The sequence below is a fragment of the Nycticebus coucang genome, chromosome 20 (genome assembly GCF_027406575.1).
Source record: "Nycticebus coucang isolate mNycCou1 chromosome 20, mNycCou1.pri, whole genome shotgun sequence".
Taxonomy (NCBI): domain Eukaryota; kingdom Metazoa; phylum Chordata; class Mammalia; order Primates; family Lorisidae; genus Nycticebus; species Nycticebus coucang.
Window position 1 is genome coordinate 13,843,894 of NC_069799.1, and position 25,922 is coordinate 13,869,815.

The window sequence follows — 25,922 nt, forward strand, 5'->3', positions numbered from 1 at the left end:
TTCAGCTGTTCCATCTCCTGGAGATTCCAAGTGTCTGTGCAGCACCGTCTGTCACTATGTGACCTGCAGGAACTGGGACATCTGTAGGGAGGACACCGGGACATTCCCGGACCTGGGAAATGGTGAGTATAGAAACCGGGTGTCCTGAGAGGGGGAGGGGCGTGGTTGGAGCCAGAAGTGGCTTTGGCTTTGCCAGAACCGGCAATTTCCCTTCAGTTTTAAAGTCTTCAGACCATAGTTTGCAGCTGGCACCCTTTGGACCACGGACCCCACTTGGCAAAAGGTGGAGTGGGGCAGGGAGTTGGGACCCTGTTGCTCTAAGCGTTTCTGAGGCTGTTACTTGCACCACACCCCAGAGCTCTCTGAGCAGCTGTACGCCTGCAGCGCCCGGCATCCCTCCGTCGTGGTGACCTTAGAAAGGTCCTCAGGGAAGAATCCCAACTGGTGTGTGGCGCTTGTTATTGAGAGGGGCTGTGGTCAGTGAGGCCCTCAACCCTCCATTCTTTTGTTAAACAAACTGAAGTCTGGACGCAGTAGCTCACTCGGTTGCTGAACCGGAAGTGGCTCAGTAGCCTGTTGTAGATAAACACCAGGACAGGGAGTTGATGTGCAAAAAGACTTTATTGTAAGACAGGCTAGCAATTCTGGAGAATGTCGAGAGAGTAATTTTTTTTTTTTTTTTGAGACAGAGTTTCACATTATCACCCACGGTAGAGTGCTGCGGCGTCACACAGCTCACAGCAACCTCCACTTCCTGGGCTTAGGCGATTCCCTTGCCTCAGCCTCCGGAGTAGTTGGGACTACAGGGGCCCGACACAACGCTAGGCCGTGTTTTTGTTGCAGTTTGGCCGGGGCGGGTTTGAACCCACCACTCTCCGTGTATAGAGCCGGCGCCCTACCCACTGAGCCACAGGCGCGGTCTCCAGGAAATTATTCCGATCAAACTAAAGTCAGAAATATTTTCTTTTTTCCCCTTTTTTTTTTTTTTTTTTTTAAGAGACAGAGTTTCACTTTATGGCCCTTGGTAGAGTGCCGTGGCCTCACACAGCTCACAGCAACCTCCAACTCCTGGGCTTAAGCGATTCTCTTGCCTCAGACTCCCGAGTAGCTGGGACTACAGGCGCCCACCACAACGCCCGGCTATAAAGTCAGAAATATTTTCAAAAACAAGAATTTTGGGGTAACCATGATGTTACCAGCTTAAGATTTTAAGTGATGAAAGATCTGCCCAGTGTTTGTTGGAATTGCTTTACCTGAACATCTGGCTCTTCCTGCTGTTTCCTGCTGTTCCATCTACAAAGAGAATCCTTGGTGGTTAGTGCAGGAGTCTGAGGGGGGTGCTGCATCCGTTTTAGGGAAATGGCATGTAAAGAAGTCGAAATGACCTTGCCAGAACCGAATACAAAGTACTGGCACAGAGAAGGTAATTTAACCCTAATCTAGTTCATTTGAATAAGGAGATTAAAATAATATTTGCAATAGGTGTTTCACTTTAACTGAGCATAAGTAAGGCATCTTCATTTTCATTTTGTTGTTTCTAATCTGTGTGTAGAACAGTAAAAAATTGAGAACTGTCCCTTTAAGTAAAGGCTGTTTACCTGTCCTCCTCTTATAGGAGTGGCTTAGAAACCTGTAGAGTGAGGTGTAACTTCCAATTCTGCATTCTGATCTACAACCTTGGGAAGAGTGCTGATACTACAGACCAGGAAGTGACACATAATGTTCTTTAAACTACCTTAGAACTTGTCTTTTAAAAGGCGTAAATATCTCATAACAAAATTGAGAGACTGAAGGAGTGATTTTTTTTTTTTTTTTGCATTTTTGGCCCAGGGCTGGGTTTGAACCCGCGATCTCAGGCATGTGGGGCTGGTGCCCTACCCGTTTTAGCCACAGGCGCCACCCTCAAGCAGTGATTTTATATAGTTCCCATTACACATTTGGAGCTCTGCTTCAAATAAAGACTTTGAAGCATACTTGGAATACAAAGCTTTCTGGAACAGAAACTCATCTTCTGATCTTTGAGACTTATGTGATTACCGCTTGGTTCATCTTTATAAACTATTCTATAGGCTGAAACAGGGAGACTTTTCTTCTAAGGTAGGTGTGAGTTTTATTTTAAAAAATAGGTCGTTTTTTAAATTTACTCAGATTGGTTGTGGTGCTGGTTACTGAAAGAATTATGTACATCAGGCTGGGCATATGTTTTAATGTTTGAATATTCAGCATGGCTGTGTATTTCAGTATCCTTTTTTGCTACGTGACCACTAGAAAAGTGGAAGCGATACATACAGCTTACATTTTATTTCTATTGGACAAGCTGAGTCAGAGGACTGCCTCCCGTTTTAAAGCTCAGGTTGTCCCCTCAAATAAAATACAAAGTCCAGGTGGCTAATTGAAATGTCGTGTGGATATAAAGTATGTGTGCAATAGAAGTAGTAAAGTATTTTAATTAAAATTGAAATAGTGAAGTTTCAAGTTGATTTATTTATTTATTTTTTGGAGACAGAGCCTCACTTTGTCACACTCAGTACTGTGCTGTGGTGTCACAGTGATACCGGAATTTCACTCTTCAGTAGGTCCTTGGTCTCGGGGATTGGAAGAATGAACCCACGGACCAGAGATCAATGGTAAGATAGGACTTTTATTAGAAGTTAGAAAGGAATACAGAAAAGCACCAGAGCCTCTAGAAGGGGGAAAGAACTGAAGAACTCTCTAGGGAGTCTCCACGTGGGCTCTTTAATCTAGGAGTCTTAAGTCCAGAGGATTACACAAGGCTGGCAGTTGGTTCTTTACTGTATTTGTCCCTTTGAAGGGATTAGGGTATGTGCTCTTATCCAAGGTGGAACCACCCAAAAAACCATCACAGGCTGCTTTGTTCATGATCTTATCAGAGCCCAGAGGGTGTGTCCTGAAAAAAGGCAGTCTGCTTGTGCCTGGAGATGGGGGTCTGACTTCTGTGCTGACCTGGGCCTAGAGAATGGGGGGCTCCCTGTCTAGCCCTGAGTGATGGAATCCTGTATCAACAGATCACAGGAACATCAACCTCCTGGGCTCAAAAAATTCTCTTGCTTCAGCCTACCTAGTAGTTGGGACTACAGCCCCCCCTCGTCCTCCAAACACTGGGCTATTTTTTTGTTTGTTTTGTTTAGCAGGTCCTGTTCCAGTTTGAACCCACCAGCCTCAGTGCCTGTGGACCACGCCCTAACCTCTGAGCTATGGGTGCCCAGCCCACTCTGAAATTTTAAGTTTAAATAGTAAACTATAGTAAATTGCACACGAGCTTTATATCCACTCTTTATATATCTTTTTACCATTACATATATATATATATATATATATATAAAATTGTTAACCTGTCGTTTCCCTGAGTGGAAAACATGTATTTACTTTCTGTTGATATATAAACACATATGTATGCATCTATAACTGAAATTAATAAAATGATATAATTTCTATTCAGCACTAAATACAAATATCGCTCAGGCAGAGCTGCGTGCCAGGGAAGGAGCAAAGCCCTGTGTAAAAAGATCTACAGAGTTTTTTAGGAAAAGTCCATGTTGTAGCTCAGCCCTTCCACTCAAGAGTTGTACAACATAATCCTATGTAGTGACTGTTAGTTGGGAGCTTAAACACCACCTCCTGCATGAACCTTCCTGCAATGCCAAGGCCCTGGAGATGACAGGTTAATTTCACCCTTCTCTCAACTGGCATAGACAGCTTTGCCACACCCAGTGATGTTCATCTGTATGTAAGGTTACTGAATTCTTTTTTATTTTTTTGAGACAGAATCTCACTTTAACCTTCTCCATAGAGTGTCATGACGTCCCAGCTCACAGCACCCTCCTAATTCTGGGGCTTAGGCGATTCTCTTGCCTCACCCACTAGAACAGGTGAGATGGGTCATTTTTTTGTTGCAGTTATCACTGCTTTTTTAGCTGGCCTGGCTGGGTGGGATGGAACTGTCACCCGGTGCCCAACCTACTGAGCCACAGGCGCCGCCCAGTTCCTGAGTGCTTTATGTGAATGTTTTTACCTAGACATCACATGGTGAATTGAAAACACCTTCACAGCAGAGTGTAACTCCTATTTAAATAATAGGTCCCCAAGCCTTGCATAAATTTTTTTACTCAGTAAATAGTTTCATTCCTTTTGTCGAAATTGGCAAGCACAGTGGCCCTGGAATATCAAGATATAGTCATGATCCCGGCCCTTAAATTAAAAAAAAAAAAAAAAAAAATGAAAAAAGTGTTGTGGGGAAGAAACTATTAGCATTCTGGCCTCTTCCAGCCTCTTGTTGGATTGCATTCCTGTCACTCAAAGTCAGAGAGGTGGGCTCTTAGGTCCTATCCAATCAGGGATGCTCCAATATGAACTGTGTTCAATCAGACGCACAGTCAGAAAGAAGAACGCAACACCGGGGATTCTGAGAAGCATTTGTCTCTGGAGCTGGACTGGGAACAGAGGACTCCTCTCCACCGGTTTCATTCCTCTAGATCTCATGTGTCTCTACAGCAGACTCTGTCATCCTGCGACCTGCTTGTACTGAGAGATCTGTGAGGAGGATATCAGGACATCCTAGAGCTGAAAAATGGTGAGTATAAGAGACTGGGTATCCTGAGAGGGGGAGGGGCGTGGTTGGAGCCAGAAGTGGCTGTGGCGGGACAAGCAATTTCCCTTCAGTTTTAGAGTCTTCAGACTAAAGTTTGCCACTGGTACCCCTTGGCCCACAGACCCCACTTGGCAAAAGGTGGAGTGGGGCAGCGAGTTGGGACCCTGTTGCTCCAAGCGTTTCTGAAGCTGTTACTTGCACCACACCCCAGAGCTCTCTGAGCAGCTGTGTGCCTGCTGTACCTGGCATCCCTCCCTTGTGATGTTGGGTGGCACCTGTGGCTCAGTGAGTAGGGCGTCGGCTCCATATACTGAAGGTGGCGGGTTCAAATCCAGCCCCGCCGAACTGCAACGAAAAAATAGCCGGGTGTTGTAGCAGGCGCCTGTAGTCCCAGCTGCTCTGGAGGCTGAGGCAGGAGAATCCTGGAAGCCCAAGAGCTGGAGGTTGCTGTGAGTCCTGTGATGTCATGGCACCCTACCGAAGGTGGTAAAGTGAGACTCTGTCCCTACAAAAAAAAAAAAAAAAAAAAAGGTCCTCAGGGAAGAATCTCAATTGAGTGTGTGGGGCTTGTTACTGAGATGGGCTATGGTGTGTGGGACCTTCCCTCTATTCTTTTGTTAAACAAACTGAAGTCTGCACTTGGTAGCTCACTCTGTTGCAGAACTGGAGGTGGCTTAGTTGCCTGTTGAAGTTAAACACCGGGAGTTGATGCGCAAAAGGACTTCATTATAAGACAGGCTAGCAATTCTGGAGAACATCTAGAGAGTTATTTTTTTTTTTTAGAGACAGAGTTTCACTTTATCGCTCACAGTACAGTGCCGTGGCATCATACAGCTCACAGCAACCTCCACCTCCTGGCTTAGGCGATTCCCTTGCCTCAGCCTCCCGGGTAGCTGGGACTATAGGTGCCCGCCACAAGACCTGGCTGTTTTTTTTGTTGCAGTTTGGCCTGGGCCAGGTTTGAACCCGCCACTCTTTGTATATGGGGCAGGCGCCCTGCTCCCAGAGCCACAGGTGCCACCCAAGAGTTAATTTTTTAAATGCTGTTTTTTCTGTGTAACAAATTTTAATAATTTATATAGGGAATAATTTCACAAGCATTTTCTTGTTGTTTTTTTTTCAAGATTATTATCTTTATTTCCTATTTCTGGTTTGGCCAGTTTGATTGACTTACTCTTCCTATGTTTTAAGGTGAATTCGCACTTCAGAAATAGCTAAGAAAGGCTGTGGGGTTGTCTCTGTCTACCACATTCTCTACTTTTATTTATTTTATTTTCACATCTATGAAATTGATTTAAAATGAAAATAATTTTACATAATTTTAACTTAGTTATGGTTAGTTAAATTGATATGTGGGCTGTGTTGGTTACTTTTGTTTCTGACATTTGTGAAACATAGCTGAGCATGGTGGCTCAGGCCTGTAATGCTAGCACTCTGGCAGGCCGAGGCAGTCTGATTGCCTGAGCTCATGAGTTTAAGACCATCCTTAGCCGGAGAGACACCTAATTTCTAAAAATAAAAAAAAGCCCGCATTGTAGCCAGCACCTGTAGTACCAACTACTTTGGTGTCTGAAGTAAGAGAATCCCATAAGCCCAAGAGTTTGAGGCTACTGTGAGCTGTGATGCCAGGCACTCCACAAATGATGACGAAGTGAGACTCTGTCTAAAATAAAATAAAATAAAATAAAGGAGGAAATTTGTGAAACGGCAGGTACATATGAATGGTATGATTGCATTTTGTAACATATTAAGACACTTTTTTTTTTTTTTTGGCCGGGGCTAGGTTTGAACCCGCCACCTCCGGCATATGGGACTGGCGCCCTACTCCTTGAGCCACAGGCACCGCCCATATTAAGACACTTTTAATATAAAACATATACAGACTTAGATAATGTTGGATAATTATGACAATTCTTTAGACAGGAAGTATTGGATATTCTGAAAACTTGTTCTTTGTTTATTTGGATTATGTGTTTTATACAACTTTAATTGCTTTTAATGAGTTGGGGACTGTTAGATAAATTGAAGCAGTATATAGATTTTAAAGTTTTTACATCTATGATTGTGTTTTAATAATCAATAATGGATGCTTGATTTTTTTAGTATAGCTTCTCATACTTGTTTTAATGTAATGCTCAGAGTGTTTATGGCTTGAGAAGTTGTATTAAGGGCCTTGACGATGGCACATGCTAATGGACTAATTTTCAGATTGAGTCCAATAGGTATTGTTGGTGTGACAAAAATGGCTAAAGTGGTGTATTTAGTGAAAGGTTCCAGACCCAAGGATAAAATCATTCTGAGATGAGAAGCGAAAGGAAAAGATAGATCCAATTTTTGCAGTTAACATGGTCTTCATTCCACCCCGAGTACAGGTGGGCTGATATTCCTGACTGGGGAGAAATCCACACGTGCGCTATGGCAGACCAGGGATTAAAGGGTTTGGGCAGTCAAGATTGTTGGCATTCCTATTTCCTGAGAGGGACCTGAGTTTGACTGTCTCTGGGTGGAACCTGAACCTGAGCCTGTCTGGGCCTGGCAAATTTATTTGGACAGTTGATCTATCAGACCAGCCTCTTTAGTTTATTATAAGGAGGTAGGGTGATGGGGGTGGATTCTTTTTTACGGCTTCTTGCTGAGGGAAAGGGCTGTGTTGGCTGCCTGTAAAAAAGAATTGGCGGGGGGTAGAGGAATGGTGTTTACAGGAATTTGTTGGTTTTTCTTCAGTTTGAGGTGGTTGGTATTTAGTAGGGTTATGATATGACAGTTTTCAGGTGGTTGTTCAATAAATCGAGAGATGAAGCAAGGAATGGCTGATCTGTAACTGAGAAAGAGAAGGATTATGATTAGTGATTTTATCATCAGTTGAGATTGATGGGTAGGGGAGAAAAGTCAGAATCCGTAGGAAGGGTACCCAGAAAGAAAAAAAGAAAGAATAAGGAAATTGTGTTTCTTGATGGAGAAAGTCTCGGAAGGTGCCTTGTAGTCACAGATTTTTAGAGGCTCCAAGGAGGTCGTTCCAACTTTGAACATGTGAGAGTAGCCAGGCATCCTGAGAAAAGTTTAGAGAAGAGTAAAAAATTGGGGAAGAATGTTATACATTTATTAGGAAGTGGATTCTTCTGGGATCCTGGTGAGTTTGAGGTACCCTTGCGATTTCCAGTCATAGTTCTTGAGTGTTGGAGGTATTCCTGTACAACACCATTTTCTTTAGGATCTGTGAATCCTAAGTGGGGTTCCACAAGGTGAACAGCTGTGAGGTTGCTGTAAAGAATCATGTGAGGGCCTGTCCAAGAAGGAGGTAAAGGCTTGCAGGGCACTAATTTTGTGAGCTGTTGTATAAGGATGCTATTTGTTGGTTCTACTTTTCCTGATGATTGGGGTCTGTAAGGCACATGTAGATGCCACTGAATTCCTAGGGCTTGTGCGATTTGGGGGGTGATGTGGTTAATCAAAGCTGGGCCTTTGTTGCTCTGAATAGAGCTGGGGAGAGGGAATCTAGGGATAATGTGGTGTCCTTTACAGTGAATAATGGCAATTTCCTTTGGAAGTGTAGTTCCATTTAGGAGGTCTTTAAAGAGTGTGGCATTGATGATGGAGGAGCCTTGGGTGGTCATGAATCCTCTTTCTTGCCTTATGGCTGCTGTGGTGGAATTGTAAGGCTTTAGTGGGGGCTAAGAGTTCTGCCTGTTGTGAGGAAATGCCCGGAGGCAGAGTTACAGAGGTGGTAATGTGGGAAGAAAACACAATAGCAAAACCTGTCTTGGCAATGGAGTCTGCAGTGGGCTTAAAAGAATTGCCATCAATAAACCATGGGTCTTCAGGATTAGGTAAGGGAAAAAGAGAAATATATGGAAAGGGTGTAGTGTTACAATAGGATCTACAGGGAGGTCAGATTGAAAGAACAGAGGGGTTGTTGGGGAGAGGTTGGAGAGGAGCAGGATGGGTAGCGAGAGGTGGGAACTAGTGGGAATCGTCAAAGTTGCTTGCAATTTTGAGAGAGTATCTCTATCTAGTAGAGGAACATTACACGGAGGAATTATAAGGAATCAATGCAAAAAAGTGTCCGGAAAGTGTGCACAATAAAGATTGAGTAACATGGGGTGGATTACATTACCATCAATACCCATCATCAACATCTCTGTTCTGAAAGACCTTTATTAGATGGCAGCATGGAAGAAGTTGCTCCCATGTCTATTAAAACAGAAATTGGCTTATCTTCCACCAGCAATTTCCTCTGGAGTTTAGACTTTGTAATTATCCAGGGGACACTATGATGCCCCGTGAACTGTGAATCTTTAACAGCTAGGCCCAGAAGGTCAGGAAATTGAGGCACATTTTGGGTGCAACCACCATCCAGGTCCCCAGGAGAAAGAACTTCAGCAAAATTTTGCCTTATTCTGGGAATGTCTGTGAACCAAATTCTCAGAAGGACTTGGTTTGTTAAACTTCCACTGAGACCTTCTGCAGATTGGACACAGTTTGAGGGCAGGGTTTTGTTTTGGGCATAATTTTGCCTAGTGACCTGGCCTGCTGCCTTTAAAACATGGTCCTGGGGAAAATTTTTTTTTAGAGTGCCCTGGGGTATGTTGAGAAACTGCTGGATTTTGCCTAATGGCAGAAGCCAATAACTGGAATGTTGAGCTGCTGCCTTTTAAAAGCCTCCTCACAATTATTTAAAACTTTAAAAGCCAGGTTAATAAGATCTCGTTGAGGGTTTTGGTGGCCTTGGGGAGATGTTTGGAGTTGTTTCTGGATGTCGGGTGCACACTGAGATAAAATACATGTTGACAATGAATCTGCCTGGCTCGGAGCCTGTATCTCAAGCGGCTGGGATGTCAGCTACATACACCAGAGCTGGAGGGTTAGAATCCAGCCCAGGCCTGCCAAACAACATGACAACTACAACAAAAAATGGCTGGGAGTTCTGGCAGGCACCTGTATTTCCCATCTACTTGGGAGGCTGAAGCAAGATAATCATTTAGGCCCAGGAGTTGCAGGTTGCCGTTAGCTGTGATGCCATAGAACTCTACCCAGGGCAACAGCTTGAGGCTTTGTATCAAAAATAAATAAATAAAAAATAAAGTGCTGGCATGCTACCCATTGAGCCACAGGTGCCATCCCGGGCAGTTTTTTTGGCCCAGGAGTGCGACTGCAGAGGGTGCTAAGACCACCGGCCCTCGGCCCTCTGACAGCTGCCTGAGAAGGCACCGCTCTCGCCACAGTCATGGCCTGGCTCTGGGGCCACGGTAGTACTCGCCTTTCACTTGTGGGAGCTGCACGTGCTACCACCTTATTTTGAATAATATGTCACAACGTGGTGACAGTTTATGACATTTGCAATTCAAAAGTTAAGATCCCCAACTATTCAATATGGTCATCTTTAGGGGGAGAGCTAAATTTACAAAACCGTAAGTATGAGAGACAGGTGTGAAGGTAACATGGGACCAAAACCACCAGACCAGCTGTGTCTTCTAGGCTTTAGCCGGGCTGACTCCATCTTCTTCTCACTACATGTGCTTTCAGGAGGTGTGAAAAAGCTCAGTTGCTCAGTGGGTCCTGCACAAAGAGTGACAGAAGGCTTTCTTTAGGTCAAGATTAGGATACATCTGTATACAGATATGTATACATACATTTTGAGAAATGAAAATATTTTCATATATTCAAAGAGGCCAAGTGCCAAGGCTCAAGTCTACCATCCTGTCTCTGAGAGGCTGAGGTGAGTGGATTGCTTTAGCTCAGGAGTTGGTGATCAGCCTGAGCAAGAGAAAGACCCTGTCTCTACAAAGAATACAAAAATTAGCCAGTGTTGTTGGGGGGTGGGGGGACTGTTGTCCCAGCTACATGGGAGGCTGAGCCATGAGGATTGGCTGAGCCCAGGAGTTGGACTTTGCTGTGAATTATGACATTCCTGCAATCTAGTCTGGGGCAATAGAGTGAGACACTGACTCCAAAATAGATATTTAAAGAATGAAAATACTTACCTGTTGTTCTATTTTTTCATCTCATCTTTCTTTGTAAATTTCAGATTAATATGAGGGTAGAAATGTTTAAGTTATGTGCTTTGTATTTGTGTGTTCAAGTCCGTGTTGGGAGGTGTGTCATATACTTTTACATTGTGCCTCTTAGGTGAGAGCACACCAATCTCCCTCCCACCTCCCCTCTAATTTTTGTATGATTCACTCTAAAGACCAACCATTCTGATACCGGAATTTCATTCTTCAGTAGATCCTTGGTTTCAGGGATTCTACAGACCACAGATCAGTGGTAAGGTAGGATTTTTATTAGAAGTTAGAAAGGAATACAGAAGTGAAAAGCACCAGAACTTCTGGAAGGGGAAAGAACTGAACTAACTGGAGTCAAGGTTATCAGGTCCTTTACAGTCTTTGTCTTTGAGAAGGGATTAGGATGTGTGCTCTTACTCAATGGAACCACCCAAAAAACCATCTCAGGCTGCTTTGTTCTTAATCTTATCAGAGCCCAGAGGGTGTGTCCCGAAAAAGGCAGTCTGCTTGTGCCTGGAAATCGGGGTCTGATCTCTGAGCTCACCTGGGCCCTGTCTATTTCTGAGTGGTGGACTCCTTTATCAATTCTTGCAAGTTACAAGAATAAATTTGAGTTTGATTTTGATTTTATAAACTAGGAATTCAAGGCTCTGGATCCCTTTCAGCCTAGTTTCCTTCTGTATATTTTAACACTCTACAGGAGGACTGGTCTCCCCTTGCATTTTCCAAAAGTATGGCAAGCTGAGTGTAAATGTACCTTGTTTGTTTTCTCTAACTCTTCTAGATCTTGCAGTCACATCTTGAATTTTCAGTTTCTTTCTCATTTTTCCAAATGCTAACTTTCCATCCAATTTACATTATTGATAGAGTCAAACCCCATCCAAATAGGGTAGACCCGCCTAAAAGAATCAACCCCTAACATTCTCCCACCAAATGGCCCACCTAAGAAAGTTGTATGGGTCAACCCCCTACCCTGCTTCTCTGGAAGTCACACCTGGGAAATGTAAATGGTCTAACCCCCAACCTTACAACAGAAGTCCAACCCAGGAAAGGGAATGTCCCAGTCCCTACCTTCGTGACCTTTCAACACCCCCCACCCACTCCCTCGTTCACTGTTAACCCCAGTGTAGATTTATTCCCTACAGGTTGGAAAGCTTACCCCACCTGAACCCAGGTGGAATTAAGCCATTTTAATTTCATAAACCAGGCCTCTGTTTTCCTTTCATCTCGTGCTTCAGAATTTTGACTCCATAATCTTTCAATTGTCAATTTTTTTCATTATTTCTCAATTCAAACAGATGCAATACTTTTGTTATTTGTCATTTCTTTATATAACAGAGGGTGATTGTATTCTAAATTGTTTATAAGTTTTTATAAGTTTCTGAACATGACTCATAAGAAGAAAGCAGACAATAATCCTGTGACACTCTGATCAAAATCTTTGTGCCTTTACTCCTTATATTTTGTCGAGGCACACACTCCTTGCTGGAATGTGGGGGGGCATTATGATTCCCCATTGGTAACTGTACAGGATGATGTGTCCTCAGTCATCCTTTTATCATTCTAGGGCTTCACACTTGTCTGAGGATGACCCAAGATGCTCAAAGCATTTATGTTTACTGGAGTGTTACACAAATATCAATTCGTAGGACATACTTGTCCAGTGGATAGCGTGAAATATGGGGGTGGACCTTCTTAGGGGAGTAAATGAATGCCTTTCAGTTTGAAATTGGTCTCTTAGTATACCCTTCATATACACAGCTAACCCATTCAGACTTTAATTGTTTTTAATACCAGCCTCTAACAAAAAAAAAAAAAAAAGGAATACCAGCCCCAGTCTTCATTTCTGGGACACATTAGTGTTTATTGAGAGATTCAGGACCAAAAATAAGATGTTATTTTGAGACATTATTTCAGGAAGACCAGGCCCAATGGAGAGAAAGAGCACCCAAACACCATGTTTATAAGAGGAAGGGCTTTATTTCAGCTAGTGTAGCTTAAGGCATAGAAGAATTCAAAATGGTCATGTTCTCCGACTGGCTTGGTCTTTTCCTTTTCATATCCAGTCAAAAATTTCCAAGCCACAGGTATCTTTCTCATTGTTCAGTTTGGATCAAGCAGAAGATGCTGTTCCAGTCCCCACAGAAGTACAGGATTTCACAGAAGTAGAAATTTGCAAGTTCCAGAAAGTTAAGATTACAAATTCCCAAGAGCTGAGTGACCATGGAGAGGACTCTGCAGATGTATCGTTGTGGTCCCCTTCATGAGACCTGTTCTCCTAGACATCACCCTTCCCATATATCCTCTCTCATTCCTCCCTTTTGAGACTCCATATATATGTTAATTTGGGGTCTCAATAACAGCTTGCTTATTTGGGACCTGGTATTAATAACTTTTCGACTTTGCATAACTTTTCAACAAAATCTAAGGCATAGAAGTATTTCTGATCTGTCCTGTAGTTTCGTTCCCTGTGCCTTCTGCTGTAGCACCCGCTGATGGTGCCACAGGCAGTAAACTTTAGAGTCACCTGGCTGGGCTTCCCTATTTCTCTGATCTGGACCAACATTCAGATTTCAGGGACTGTGACTGCTCTCAGGTTCTCTACCCAGGCCTTAATTGTACCATGGTAAGGCCAATATATGTATGAGTTTTGACTTTTCCCTGTGTTACACATAGAGTACTATATCTGATTATGAGCACAAGCTCTTTCCTGGGTGACTTTGCATTTATAGAAGCTATAAACGAGTCACCCTTTGTCCTATCTCAGTGGCATGGATACACAGATTAAATCCCTCCTCCTCTTTTCCCAAAGTCCAATTAAGACAAGTCCTGTGAGGAGTTTCCTCAGGCTTCATCTGTGTGTCAACTAGCTAGCTCCCAGTATGTAGCTGGACCAGGGCATCTTGACCATCTTTAAAGTTACCTTTGCTTCCCACGGGGCAGTGAAACTCTCTTTAGCACCTGTGATGAATCCAGGCAAGGATTCCTTTCACCTTTGCTGCCATGCATGTGGTCACGATGATGGTGTAAATTTGCTTCTACCTTGGTTTGAGGGGGACCAGGTTCTGAACTTTGACGTAGACTTGATCCCCTTAATCCCCCAGGGAGAAAGGATGTACTGACACAAAAGACCAAGCAAAACATGGTTAATTACCCAAGTGGAGATCTTTCTTGTTACTCTGTGTAGGGCTTCTGTCTGCTCAGTTCAGTCTCTTTCCCCTTAGTAACGTCATACAATGGTTTAACAATCTGTTTCACACAGTCTATCACGGAAATTGTCAGGGCTTTTGTCTGCCTTCTGTATGACTTGCATATGTTTGTGGCCTTCTGGCTGCCTTACACTGACAGGGATGAAGTCAAGGTTGAGTTCAATGTAAGAGAATGAAACCATTTAGCACTTACCTTATAAACATATATAAATTCTGGATTTCAAGGCTAAGGTTTACACAATGAGTACATTAGTATTTCTACTTACAGACTTAGCACAGTTCTTAAGATAATACCTAATTTTAAAAGTCTATACAGAACTGATCCAAAGTCCTGGAACCTTTGAGTGAAAGTTTGTGAACATCATTTGGGTGTGAGGCCACTTAGATGGTTGTGTTACACTCCTACCATATACTGGGAAATTCTCATTCAGGTTCTAATTTTCCTGAGGTACCTGTACAGATACAGCAGATAACGTTTAATACTGCACAGATTTATACTCTTTGCCCAAGAATTGCTTATTGAACTTACACAAATAACTGTATTGTCAGAAATTAAGAATACTTAGAAATGGCTTTTAAATTCCGGAGAAATCAAGGAGAGAAAAAAATGTTTCAAATACTGGCTATAAATACATACATTGTTGAAAGCTACAAATAGCTGAAGAGACAGAAAATGGCTTTCGTGACTTCTGGAAAACAGAATACAGACAGGATTAGCAATATTTCAAACAAAAAACCTTAACAAATCAGCCCCATTCTATGTAACTGATTTCTGTCCTGTTTAAAGTTAGGTTAGCAATACTCATGGACATGGTAGCAATTAAAGTTGTAGCAGTTAGTTTGCTTTTAGCCCAAAGCTATTTAATTTCCAAAGACATCAGAAATTTGAATTTGAGATAATTCATCAGCCTCTCCTAATATTTCTTTGAAGTACAAGTTTGTACTTCAAAGTTTGTACACAGGCATTTATAAAAAAATACTTTCTGAGTTGAATTAAAATCATTACTGACAATATAACCTAAGTCAGACCAATATTTTATAAAATTGGAAAATACATATAAACGTAAGCCACACAAAATTAACCACCATTTCATATTTGACAATGTTTCCTATACATTTTTAACAAACCAATTAAGCCTACTATGACTTTCTCAGATTTTCAGTGGTCTTGATATATCAAAAAGACCAAATTTTTTTGGTCTTTTTGGTTTTGATTCTGGAAGGTTTGTCAAAGGCTTAAAACATTTGTTCAAGCAAGATTTACAAGCCAAAAGATTATAAAGGAAATACATAGTGAACCAGGTCACATGTAAATTCCTTCACAAATTTCCTTTTATGAGGTTCATGTAACCTGCACAAACAATCGACAAACATTAATCTCCTGGGTTGTCCTGCCCATCACTTTCTTAAATAACCATTCTGTTTCAGGAGAAAATTTACCTCCCCACCCCCCCCAGATCCCTTCCTTACACAGTGCCATTTTCCTTTTTGTCTAATGCAGCGGTTCTCAACCTGTGGGTTGCGACCCACAGGAACTGTATTAAAGGGTTGGGGCATTAGGAAGGTTGAGAACCACTGGTCTAATGCCTCTCAATCTCAAAAACCCACTTTTCAGAAATCAGGATAAGAGTTTCAAAGTTCTCAAAAACAGAATAATTAGAACAGAGTTACTTGGTGGGATGGTAAAGAAGGCTATTTAAAGACACAATTAGAGATTAGAAAACATACCAGATTTCTGGGCGGTGCCTGTGGCTCAGTAGGTAAGGCGCCGGCCCCGTATACCGAGGGTGGCGGGTTTAAACCCGGCCCCGGCTGAACTGCAACCAAAAAATAGCTGGGCGTTGTGGCGGGCGCCTGTAGTCCCAGCTACTTGGGAAGGCTGAGGCAAGAGAATCGCTTAAGCCCAGGAGTTGGAGGTTGCTGTGAGCTGTGTGATGCCATGGCACTCTACTGAGGGCCATAAAGTGAGACTCTGTCTCTAAAAAAAAAAAGACATACCAGATTTCTATAAGTGGAACTTTGCCCAAACTGGGTTTTTCTCAACTAGTTTTTGTCAGTTTATAAGTTACTTTTTTGGCCAGTACTATCACGGCACAGATGTTTGGTTTGTACTTGTGAATCAGCACCTGATACTAATTTATCCTGTTACAGTTGATATTAGTTTTATACACTCAGGGTGCTCTTCTTGTGTGTGTGTGTGTTCTTGTTATTTTTGTTGTTTGTTTTGTTTTGTTTTTAGGCAGAGTCTCAGGCTGTCATCCTGGGTAGAGTACCATAGCATCACAGCTCACAGCAACCTCAAACTCCTGGGCTCAAGTGATCTCTTCCCTCAGCCTCCAAAGTAGCTGGGACCACAGGCGCCCGCCACAATGCCCAGCTGTTTTTTGTTTGTAGTCATCATTATTCTTTGATAGGCCCTGGGAGGATTCGAACTTGCCAGCTCCAGTGTATGTCTCTGGCACCCTAGGCACTGCGCTATAGACACCAATATTCTATTGTAAGGTTCAATATATCTTCTGTATTGTTGATAAGAACTTAGAAAAATTATCAACTAATATGAACAAATCAAAACATTTATTTAGGAAGCATACCATTCTTCTTAGATTCTCTTTCATATACCTTTCTTTGGAAAGTAAAGGTTGTCATCTTTGCTTACTGGTTCAGGAATCACTGGGTTAAATCCAGTGTCTACAGTGTACTGCATGTTTGATATAATATCATTATGGGACTGAAGCATTGTCATTCCTGTTAAGGTTGTTGGAAATTTAGAAATGGAATGTTCACCCTATATCATCTGAATAACAGTCTACATTTTTTCAAGATCTCCAATTCTTTCTTGTACACATTAAAACTTTAGAGTTACCATTTATCTCACCATGACATTGTCATATAAAAAACATACACAGATTATAATGTGTGATGTAAATAAGGCATAAAATTCTACATGCCTGTATCAGTGGCCTTTTATTTCTACTGTATCAACCAAAAATGTCTGATGTATACACTGGTTACTTGGATGCCAGTCCATTTCAGTGTTAGACAACACTCGAGGGAATATATCCCTTCTATACTTATTAGGTAATTGCATTTACTCTTGTAAGTTGCCAAATGTTCCCTTCATTCACTTGAAGTGAAATTCATGGCTGGATGCCTGTAGCACAGTGGTTAAGGCACTGGCCACATACACCCAAGCTGCTGGGTTCAAACCCGGCCGGGGCCAGCTAAACAACAATGACAACAGCAACAAAAAAACTAGCTGGGCATTGTAGAGGGCACTTGTAGACCCAACTAGGAGACTGAGGCAAGAAAATCACATATGCCCAAAAGTTTAAGGTTACTGTGAGCTGTGACACCACAGCACTTTACCCAGGGCGACAGCTTGACTCTGTCTCAAAACAAACAAAAAAAAGTGAAATTCTATATTACCATGTTTTCTTGGTAAATATGTTTGTTTTTCAGGGTGTGTTGACATTCAAGGACGTGTCTATTGAATTCTGCATGGATGAGTGGGCCTGCCTGGACCCTGCTCAGCAGCATTTGTATCGGGAAGTCATGTTAGAAACCTACAGAAACCTGGTCTTCCTGGGTGAGGACAACTTATATACACAGTTCCAGGGCTACACTAAACAATTCATATTCTCTCTTTGTAGAAGATTTTTATTGAGTTTATTCATTGACTATCAGGTTCTTGTTTCTATGGAAAACTTTAGAATATCTTGGTATAGAAAAGAAAAATTGGAGTTGTTTTATTTTGGCATTAATCTTACCTTTTTTGAGCTGATTTATATCCTTCACTGGATTAATGGAAATTTCAGAGATTTCATGACCTAGATCGTTACTCATACCTTTGAGTCTGATTTCTAGCACCAAATGAGATTTCAGTAGTTTTGGTAGTGGAGGAGTTAGGAATGTTCCAACGTTAAATACTTTTTAACAATTCTGCAGTTTCTGTAAGGAAATCTGTTTGGGATTATTATTTCAGGATCTTCTAAAATGTCCTTTTCTCTACTTCACCAAGGCATTAGATTGCCAATTGAAGAATCCCAATTCTTTTTCTAATAAAACAGGTCTTGCTGTCTCTAAGCCAGAGCTCATCACCTGTCTGGAGCAAAGCAAAGAACCCTGGAAGGTGAAGACACAGCAGACACTAGTCAAGCATCCAGGTAGGTTGGAGTGAGTGAAGCAGGTAACACTGGTCAGAGATTCAAGTTCTGGGCGGAAACCACACAATACAGTGTGATTAAGGAAGCTCAGCTTCATTGGAAATAATTTCTGGGTTTCTTTCTCTTGGCCACAATGCCTGGCTTTTTTTTGTTGTTGTTTGTTTGTTTTTGTTTTTGGCTTTTTTATTTTATTTCCTTGCTTATTTTTTATTTCTTTACTTTTTTTTTTTTTTCTTTTTGAGACAGGGTCCCACCCTATGCCCCTGAGCAGAGTGCATTGGGCGTGGTAGCTCACCACAACCTCAGACTCAGGCTGCGGGCACCCCGCTGCCTCAGCCTCTGGAAGCCGCTGGGATTACAGGCGCTTGCCATGGCTCCCTGCTGGGTTTTTCCATTTTTTTCATGAGTCGGGGTCTCACTGTCGCTTAGGCGAGTCTGGAACTCCTGAGCTCAAGCGATTCTCCCTCCTCATCCTCCCACAGTGCTGGGATTACAGGCGTGAGCCACCGCGCCCGGCTTTTTTTTTTTTTTTTTTTTTGCATTTGTTATTGCTGGGGCCAGGATTGAACCTGCCACCCAAGACATATGGGGCCTGCGCCCTACCCATTTAGCCACAGGTGCCGCCCTATTTGTGTAATTTGAAGATGATTTTTGAAAGGCCCTTTCGTTTACCATAAAGTTAACATTAATCTTTATTAGAGATGTTAGAAGATTTCCTGATTTTAGAAGCTGAGTAATACTCTGTCATTTTTATGTCATTTTTCTGTCCTAAATTATATTTCACCATTTGTTTTTTTTTGAGCGACATGTAGATTTCTTTCACACATGGATTATGTGAATAATGCTGCAATAAATTTGTGTGCAAATTGCTGTTTATTGGACCATGTACATGAGGGTTGTGTATCTGTCCTACTTTTTTCATTATGTATTTTATATATATTCAAAATAACACCGAGTTATAGGTTTCTAACAAGCCCTTATATTATTATTTCATATTTTTTATCTTTTGTGGCCATTTCGACTTAAAGTATATTTTATGAAATAAGACGTGTTTTGCCTCAAAATATATTGTGCTCTGGCTGGGCTCAGGAGCATATGTCTATAATGCTAGCAATCTGGGAGGCTGAGATGAGAGGATGTCTTGAACTCAGGAGTTGGAGACCAGCTGGAACAAGAGCAACACCCCATGTCTACTAGAAATAGAAGATAAAATCACCTGAATATCATTGCAGGCACCTGTAGTGCCAGCTAGTCAGAAGGCTGATTGAGGAGGATTGCTTGAATCTAGGAGTTTCAGGTTGCTATGAGCTAGGCTGATCCTGTAGCACTCTAGCCTGGGCCATAGAGTGAGACTCTGTTTTAACATGTGTTTGTGTACAGACATACACACATATTTATATACATATCTCTTTATGATAATCTCCCTTGCTCTCATTTGATAAATATTTGAATCAAATATCTTTCTTTTTCTTTTCTCTTTTTTTTTGGAGACAGAGTCTGAAGCTGTCACTCTGGGTAGAGTGCCCTGGCATCATACCTCACAGCAACTTCCAACTTTTAGCCTCAAGGGATTCTATGCCTCAGTTTTTATATTCTTATTAGAAAAGGGGTCTTGCTTTTTGCTCAAGCTGGTCTCGAACCGATGACATCAAGCTATGCACCTGCATCGGTCTCCCAGAGTGCTGGGATTACAGCCAGTGAGCCACTGCACCTGGCCAAATATTTTTCTGTCCTGCCATTTTTTTTTTTTTTTTTTTTTTGGTATTTTTGGCCGGGGCTGGGTTTGAACCCGCCACCTCCAGCATATGGGACTGGCGCCCTACTCCTTGAGCCACAGGCGCCGCCCTGTCCTGCCATTTTTTATTCCATGTTTCTCATTACATGTAAGATAAGTATCACTTAATAATATAGAGTTGGATTTTGATTTTATATTTTTTAAATCCCTATCTTTACTCATTTTATTTTATTTTTTTGAGACAGTCTCACTTTGTTCCCCCCAGCTCACTGCCATGGCATTGTAGCTCAAAGCAACTTCAACGTCCTGGACTGCAGTGATCATCTTGCCTCAGCCTCTGGAGTTGCTCACATTAAAGGGGCTTGTCATAACAGCCAGCTTTTGTTTTTATACACAGGGTCTCTTTTCCTCAGGCTGGTCTTGGACCTGGGAGTTCAAGCTATTCACCCTCCTCAGACTCCAAGAGTTCTGGGATTGAAGGCATGAAACACTGTGCCTGGCCTTCCTATCTTTATTTAATGTCTGTCATTACATTGTGAAGTTTAGTCTGCAAATTTGTATGTAATTTTTTTTTTTGAGACTGAGTCTCAAGCTGTCACCCTTAGTCAAGTGCCATGGTATCATCATACCTCAAGGCAATCCTCAACTCTTAGTTTTAAGTGATCTTCTTAACTCAGTTTTTCTATTTTTAGTAGAGACAGGGTCTTGCTTTTGCTCAGGCTGATTTAGAACTTAGGGGCTCAAGCAATCCACCTGCCTCAGTTTGTAAGAGTACTTGGATTGCACCCATGAGCCACCCCCGCCTGGCCTTGTGTACATAAAGTTTGAAAGGGAAGAAATTACTTTCAATTATTTATATAACTTTTGAAAGAGAAGGACTTACTATTGACAATTTTTTTTTTTACATTTATACTGGATTTTGTTATTGATGTCAACAATTACATCTTATATTGTACATGTAGACCCTATTACCAGTTGTTTACTGCCGACTTCTCTTTTTTCTTTTATTAATAACTTTTATTTTTCCATTTATTTTTTATTTTTTATTTTTTGCAGTTTTTGGCTGGGGCTGGGTTCGAAACCGCCACCTCTGGCATATGGGGCTGTGCCCTACCCTTTGAGCCACAGGCACCGCCCTCTTTCTTTCTTTCTCTTTTTTTTTGTGAGACAGAGTCTCACTATGTCACCCTGTGATGTGTGATGTGATGTGGTGTCATAGCTCACAGCATCATCAACTCTTGTGCTCAAGTGATCCTCTTGCCTCAGATTTTCTATTTTTAGTAGTGATGGTGTCTTCCTCTTCTTCAGGCTGGTCTCGGACCTGTAATTTCAAGCAATCTATCTGTTGCTTTGGCCTTGTGTTGGCCTTCCAGAGTGCTAGGATTACAGATGTGAGCCACCTCACCCTGCCGGCATCTATATATCTTGATGAATATTTCTTTTTTCTTCATTTCGAAGGGCAATTTTGGTGGATATTGTGTATGTGCATTCAAGTTTTTCTTCTTTTGGCACTTTGACTATGTCACCATCTCTTTTTTGATGTGGAAGCTTCATGTTGATTAATCCAGTAGTAATCTGACAGAGCATCCTTACTGGTACCACATTTATTTACTCTTGCTGCTTTCAAGATTCTCTTCTTTGCATGACTTCCATTGTAATTATTATTATTATTTTTTTTTTAGAGACAAAGTCTTACTTTGTCACCCTGGGTAGAGTGCTGTGGCATCACAGCTCACAGCAACCTCCAGCTCTTGGGCTTAGGTGATTTCTCTTGCCTCAGCCTCCCGAGTAGCTGGGACTACAGGCACCTGCCACAATGCCTGGCTATTTTTTGTTGCAGTTTGGCTGGGGCCGGATTTGAACACTCCACCCTCAGTATATGGGGCCAGCGCCCTACCCACTGAGCCACAGGCTCTGCCCTTATGATGACTTTCAAATCCTTGATCTTCATCTGTCTTTTTATGGGACTCTTTGTTTCTCCTAGCTCTTTATACCTTTTTTCTTACTTTTGAGATGGCTCAGTCATTTTCATTGTGTTTGGTACCTTCATTTTTCTGATTTTACTTAGTTGTCTGTATCATTCCCCTTGGTGCATTTAGTATTATTCAGATAAAGATTTAAGGTAATTTAGACATCTCTATTTTTTATGGTTAATTCCAGAATTTGGAGCGGTTTTTTGGATTATGTCCCTCTAACATTTTATATGTTATAAGCTTTTCATTGATTTTCATTCAAAGTCAGAAAAGCCACCTTTCACAAACTTTGTGATATGGCTGCATCCTGGAAGACTCTGACACACATTGTACTAAGAAAGAGAGAACTGTATAGTTGGAAAGTGTTTTGCCTGTGGAAATGTGTGGTTACTTTCTAGTGGAAGCATTTTTCCATACATCCTCATAAGAGTGTCTTATAATTGGTGGCACCTGTACCTCAGTGGGTAGAGCGCAGACCACATACACCGAGGGTGATGGTTTCGAACCTGACCTCGCCAGCCAAAAAAGAAAAAAAAATAATTTCTTATCACTTGCTAGACTTGAATCTCTCTGTTACATTGGAGTCTCTCTGCTGCTATAATAATATTTTACTTTGGAATTCAGCATCCATAGTCTGTCTTACACACTATAGCACCATTCCTTTCAGTGCTCGCACTGATGGGTGTTAGCAACCTTTCTTTGGAAACACCCTCAAAAAGGAAGAAGGATCAACACAGGTGTCACTCTTTTCTTTTTGAGGACAAAGCTGGGATTCGGGAGTTTACTTCCATTTTTTTTCCCATTCTGTATTAAGGTGGCATAAATTCTGTGGTGGGGGTAAATATGTCAAACTTTTGTTTTTGTTCTATGTGGCTCTTTCATTTGTATTATTGCTGATGATTTTTCCTTTTATTTTATAAATATATATATGCACACACATATATTTATGCATTTATTTATTCATTTATTTATTATATAAGGCTGAGTAATTTGAATGTCTCCCTACAATTGTCAGATCTAAATAGATATACAAGGATATATACCTTAGAGAAAACTTAAATGTAAAAAGTATGGGAACGCCTCTAACCTCTGCTCACCCTTTACAGATCATAAGATAATTCATACTGGAGAAAAGCAGTACAAATGCAAAGAAGGTAAACAAGTCTTTGAATCTAGCTCAAGACTCCATAATGGAGAGAATCTCAACAAGTGTAAAAATGACGACAAATGTCTTAGGAACAGTACAAAGTATCGTAACGGTAAGATTTTTGATACTGTTGAAACATTCTGCAACTATAACAAATGTGACAAAATTATCAAGCAGTACTCACATATTTATGGTGATAAAATAATTCATTCTGAAGAGAAACCCTACAAAAGTCAAGATTGTGGCAAAGCCTTTAAACAGTACTCAAGCATTTCTGGACATAAAAGAATTCATTCTAGGGGGAAACCATACAAATGTGAAGAATGTGGCAAAGACTTTAACCATTACTCAAACCTTTCTGAACATCAAAGAATTCACACTGGAGAGAAACCCTACAAATGTCAAGAATGTGGCAAAGCCTTTAACCGCCACTCACAACTTTCTGGACATCAAAGAATTCACTCTGGAGAGAGACCCTACAAATGTCAAGAATGTGGCAAAGCCTTTAACCATCACTCAAACCTTTCTGCACATCAAAGAATTCACTCTGGAGAGAAACCCTACAAATGTCAAGAATGTGGCAAAGCCTTTAACCAGTACTCAAGCCTCTCTGTACATCAAATAATTCACTCTGGAGAGAAACCCTACAAATGTAAAGTATGTGGCAAAGCCTTTAGCCAGTACTCAAGCCTCTCTGTACATCAAAGAATTCACTCTGAAGAGAAACCCTACAAATGTCAAGAATGTGGCAGAGCCTTTAATCATTACTCAAGCCTTTCTGTACATCAAAGAATTCACTCTGGAGAGAGACCCTACAAATGTCAAGAATGTGGCAAAGCCTTTAACCAGTACTCAAGCCTCTCTGTACATCAAAGAATTCACTCTGGAGAGAAACCCTACAAATGTAAAGTATGTGGCAAAGCCTTTAGCCAGTACTCAAGCCTCTCTGTACATCAAAGAATTCATTCTGGACAGAAACCCTACAAATGTCAAGAATGTGGCAAAGCCTTTAACCGGCACTCACACCTTTCTGCTCATCAAAAAATTCACTCTGGAGAGAAACCCTATAAATGTCAAGAATGTGGCAAGGCATTTAACCGCCACTCATACCTTTCTGTACATCAAAGAATTCACTCTGGAGAGAAACCCTACAAATGTCAAGAATGTGGCAAAGCCTTTAAAGATCAGGGAAGCTTTTCTACACATCAAAGAATTCACTCTGGAGAGAAACCCTACAAATGTAAAGAATGTGGCAAAGCCTTTACCTGCAAGTCACACCTCTCTACACATCAAAGAATTCACTCTGGAGAGAAACCCTACAAATGTCAAGAATGTGGAAAAACCTTTAACTGTTCCTCAAACCTTTCTGTACATCAAAGAATACACTCTGGAGAGAAACCCTACAAATGTCAAGAATGTGGCAAAGCCTTTAACCGCCACTCACACCTTTCTGCACATCAAAGAATTCACTCTGGAGAGAAACCCTACAAATGTCAAGAATGTGGCAGAGCCTTTACCAATTCCTCAGGCCTCTCTGTACATCAAAGAATTCACTCTGGAGAGAAACCCTACAAATGTCAAGAATGTGGCAAAGCCTTTAACCAGTACTCAAGCCTCTCTGTACATCAAAGAATTCACTCTGGAGAGAAACCCTACAAATGTAAAGTATGTGGCAAAGCCTTTAGCCAGTACTCAAGCCTCTCTGTACATCAAAGAATTCACTCTGAAGAGAAACCCTACAAATGTCAAGAATGTGGCAGAGCCTTTAATCATTACTCAAGCCTCTCTGTACATCAAAGAAATCACACTGGAGAGAAACCCTACAAATGTAAAGTATGTAGCAAAGCCTTTAGCCAGTACTCAAGCCTCTCTGTACATCAAAGAATTCACTCTGAAGAGAAACCCTACAAATGTAAAGAATGTGGCAGAGCCTTTAACCATAACTCAAGCCTCTCTGTACATCAAAGAATTCACTCTGGAGAGAAACCCTACAAATGTCAAGAATGTGGCAAAGCTTTTAACTGCCACTCATACCTTTCTGCACATCAAAAAATTCACTCTGCAGACAAAACCTACAAATGTCAAGAATGTGGCAAAGCCTTTAAAGATCAGAGAAGCTTTTCTACACATCAAAGAATTCACTCTGGAGAGAAACCCTACAAATGTCAAGAATGTGGCAGAGCCTTTAACCATTACTCAAGCCTCTCTGTACATCAAAGAATTCATTCTGGAGAGAAACCCTACAAATGTCAAGAATGTGGCAAAGCCTTTAACCGGCACTCACACCTTTCTGCTCATCAAAAAATTCACTCTGGAGAGAAACCCTATAAATGTCAAGAATGTGGCAAGGCATTTAACCGCCACTCATACCTTTCTGTACATCAAAGAATTCACAATGGAGAGAAACCCTACAAATGTCAAGAATGTGGCAAAGCCTTTAAAGATCAGGGAAGCTTTTCTACACATCAAAGAATTCACTCTGGAGAGAAACCCTACAAATGTAAAGAATGTGGCAAAGCCTTTACCCGCAAGTCACACCTCTCTACACATCAAAGAATTCACTCTGGAGAGAAACCCTACAAATGTCAAGAATGTGGAAAAGCCTTTAACCAGTCCTCAAGCCTCTCTGTACATCAAAGAATTCACTCTGGAGAGAAACCCTACAAATGTCAAGAATGTGGAAAAGCCTTTAATGATTATGCAAGCTTTTCTAGACATCGAAGTATTCACTCTGGAAAGAAACCCTACAAATGTCAGGAATGTGGCAAAGCCTTTAAACATTACTCAAGCCTCTGTGTACATCAAAGAATTCACTCTGGAGAGAAACTCTACAAATGTCAAGAATATGGAAAAGCCTTTAACCAGCACTCAAACCTTTCTGAACATCAAAGAATTCATTCTGGACAAAAGCTTTCCAAATTTAAAAAATGTGGTAAAGCCTTTTAACTCAGTTCAACTCGCAGTAAACATCAAAGAATTTCTTGTGGAGAGAAACTCTAAAAATATGAAGAATGTGGCAAGGCATTTACACTGTATTCCACCCTTTCTGTACATCAAAGAATTCATTTTTGAGAGAAACTGCAA

General features: G+C 41.4%; 1 protein-coding gene across 2 annotated transcripts; it reads left to right on the plus strand.

Moving 5' to 3' along the window:
* On the plus strand, nt 1-25,922 carry LOC128572921 (zinc finger protein 729-like). 2 transcript variants are annotated; one of them, XM_053573079.1, is made up of 5 exons: nt 1-122; nt 4,387-4,591; nt 17,280-17,406; nt 17,888-17,983; nt 22,798-25,922. In XM_053573079.1, the coding sequence occupies exons 2-5, from the start codon at nt 4,589-4,591 to the stop codon at nt 25,782-25,784; spliced, it is 3,213 nt and encodes a 1,070-aa protein (XP_053429054.1). In that variant the 5' UTR covers nt 1-122; nt 4,387-4,588; the 3' UTR covers nt 25,785-25,922. The 2 variants fall into 2 exon arrangements, with proteins under 2 accessions (XP_053429054.1, XP_053429053.1); XM_053573078.1 differs by lacking the exon at nt 1-122 and having other exon boundaries at nt 4,158-4,591.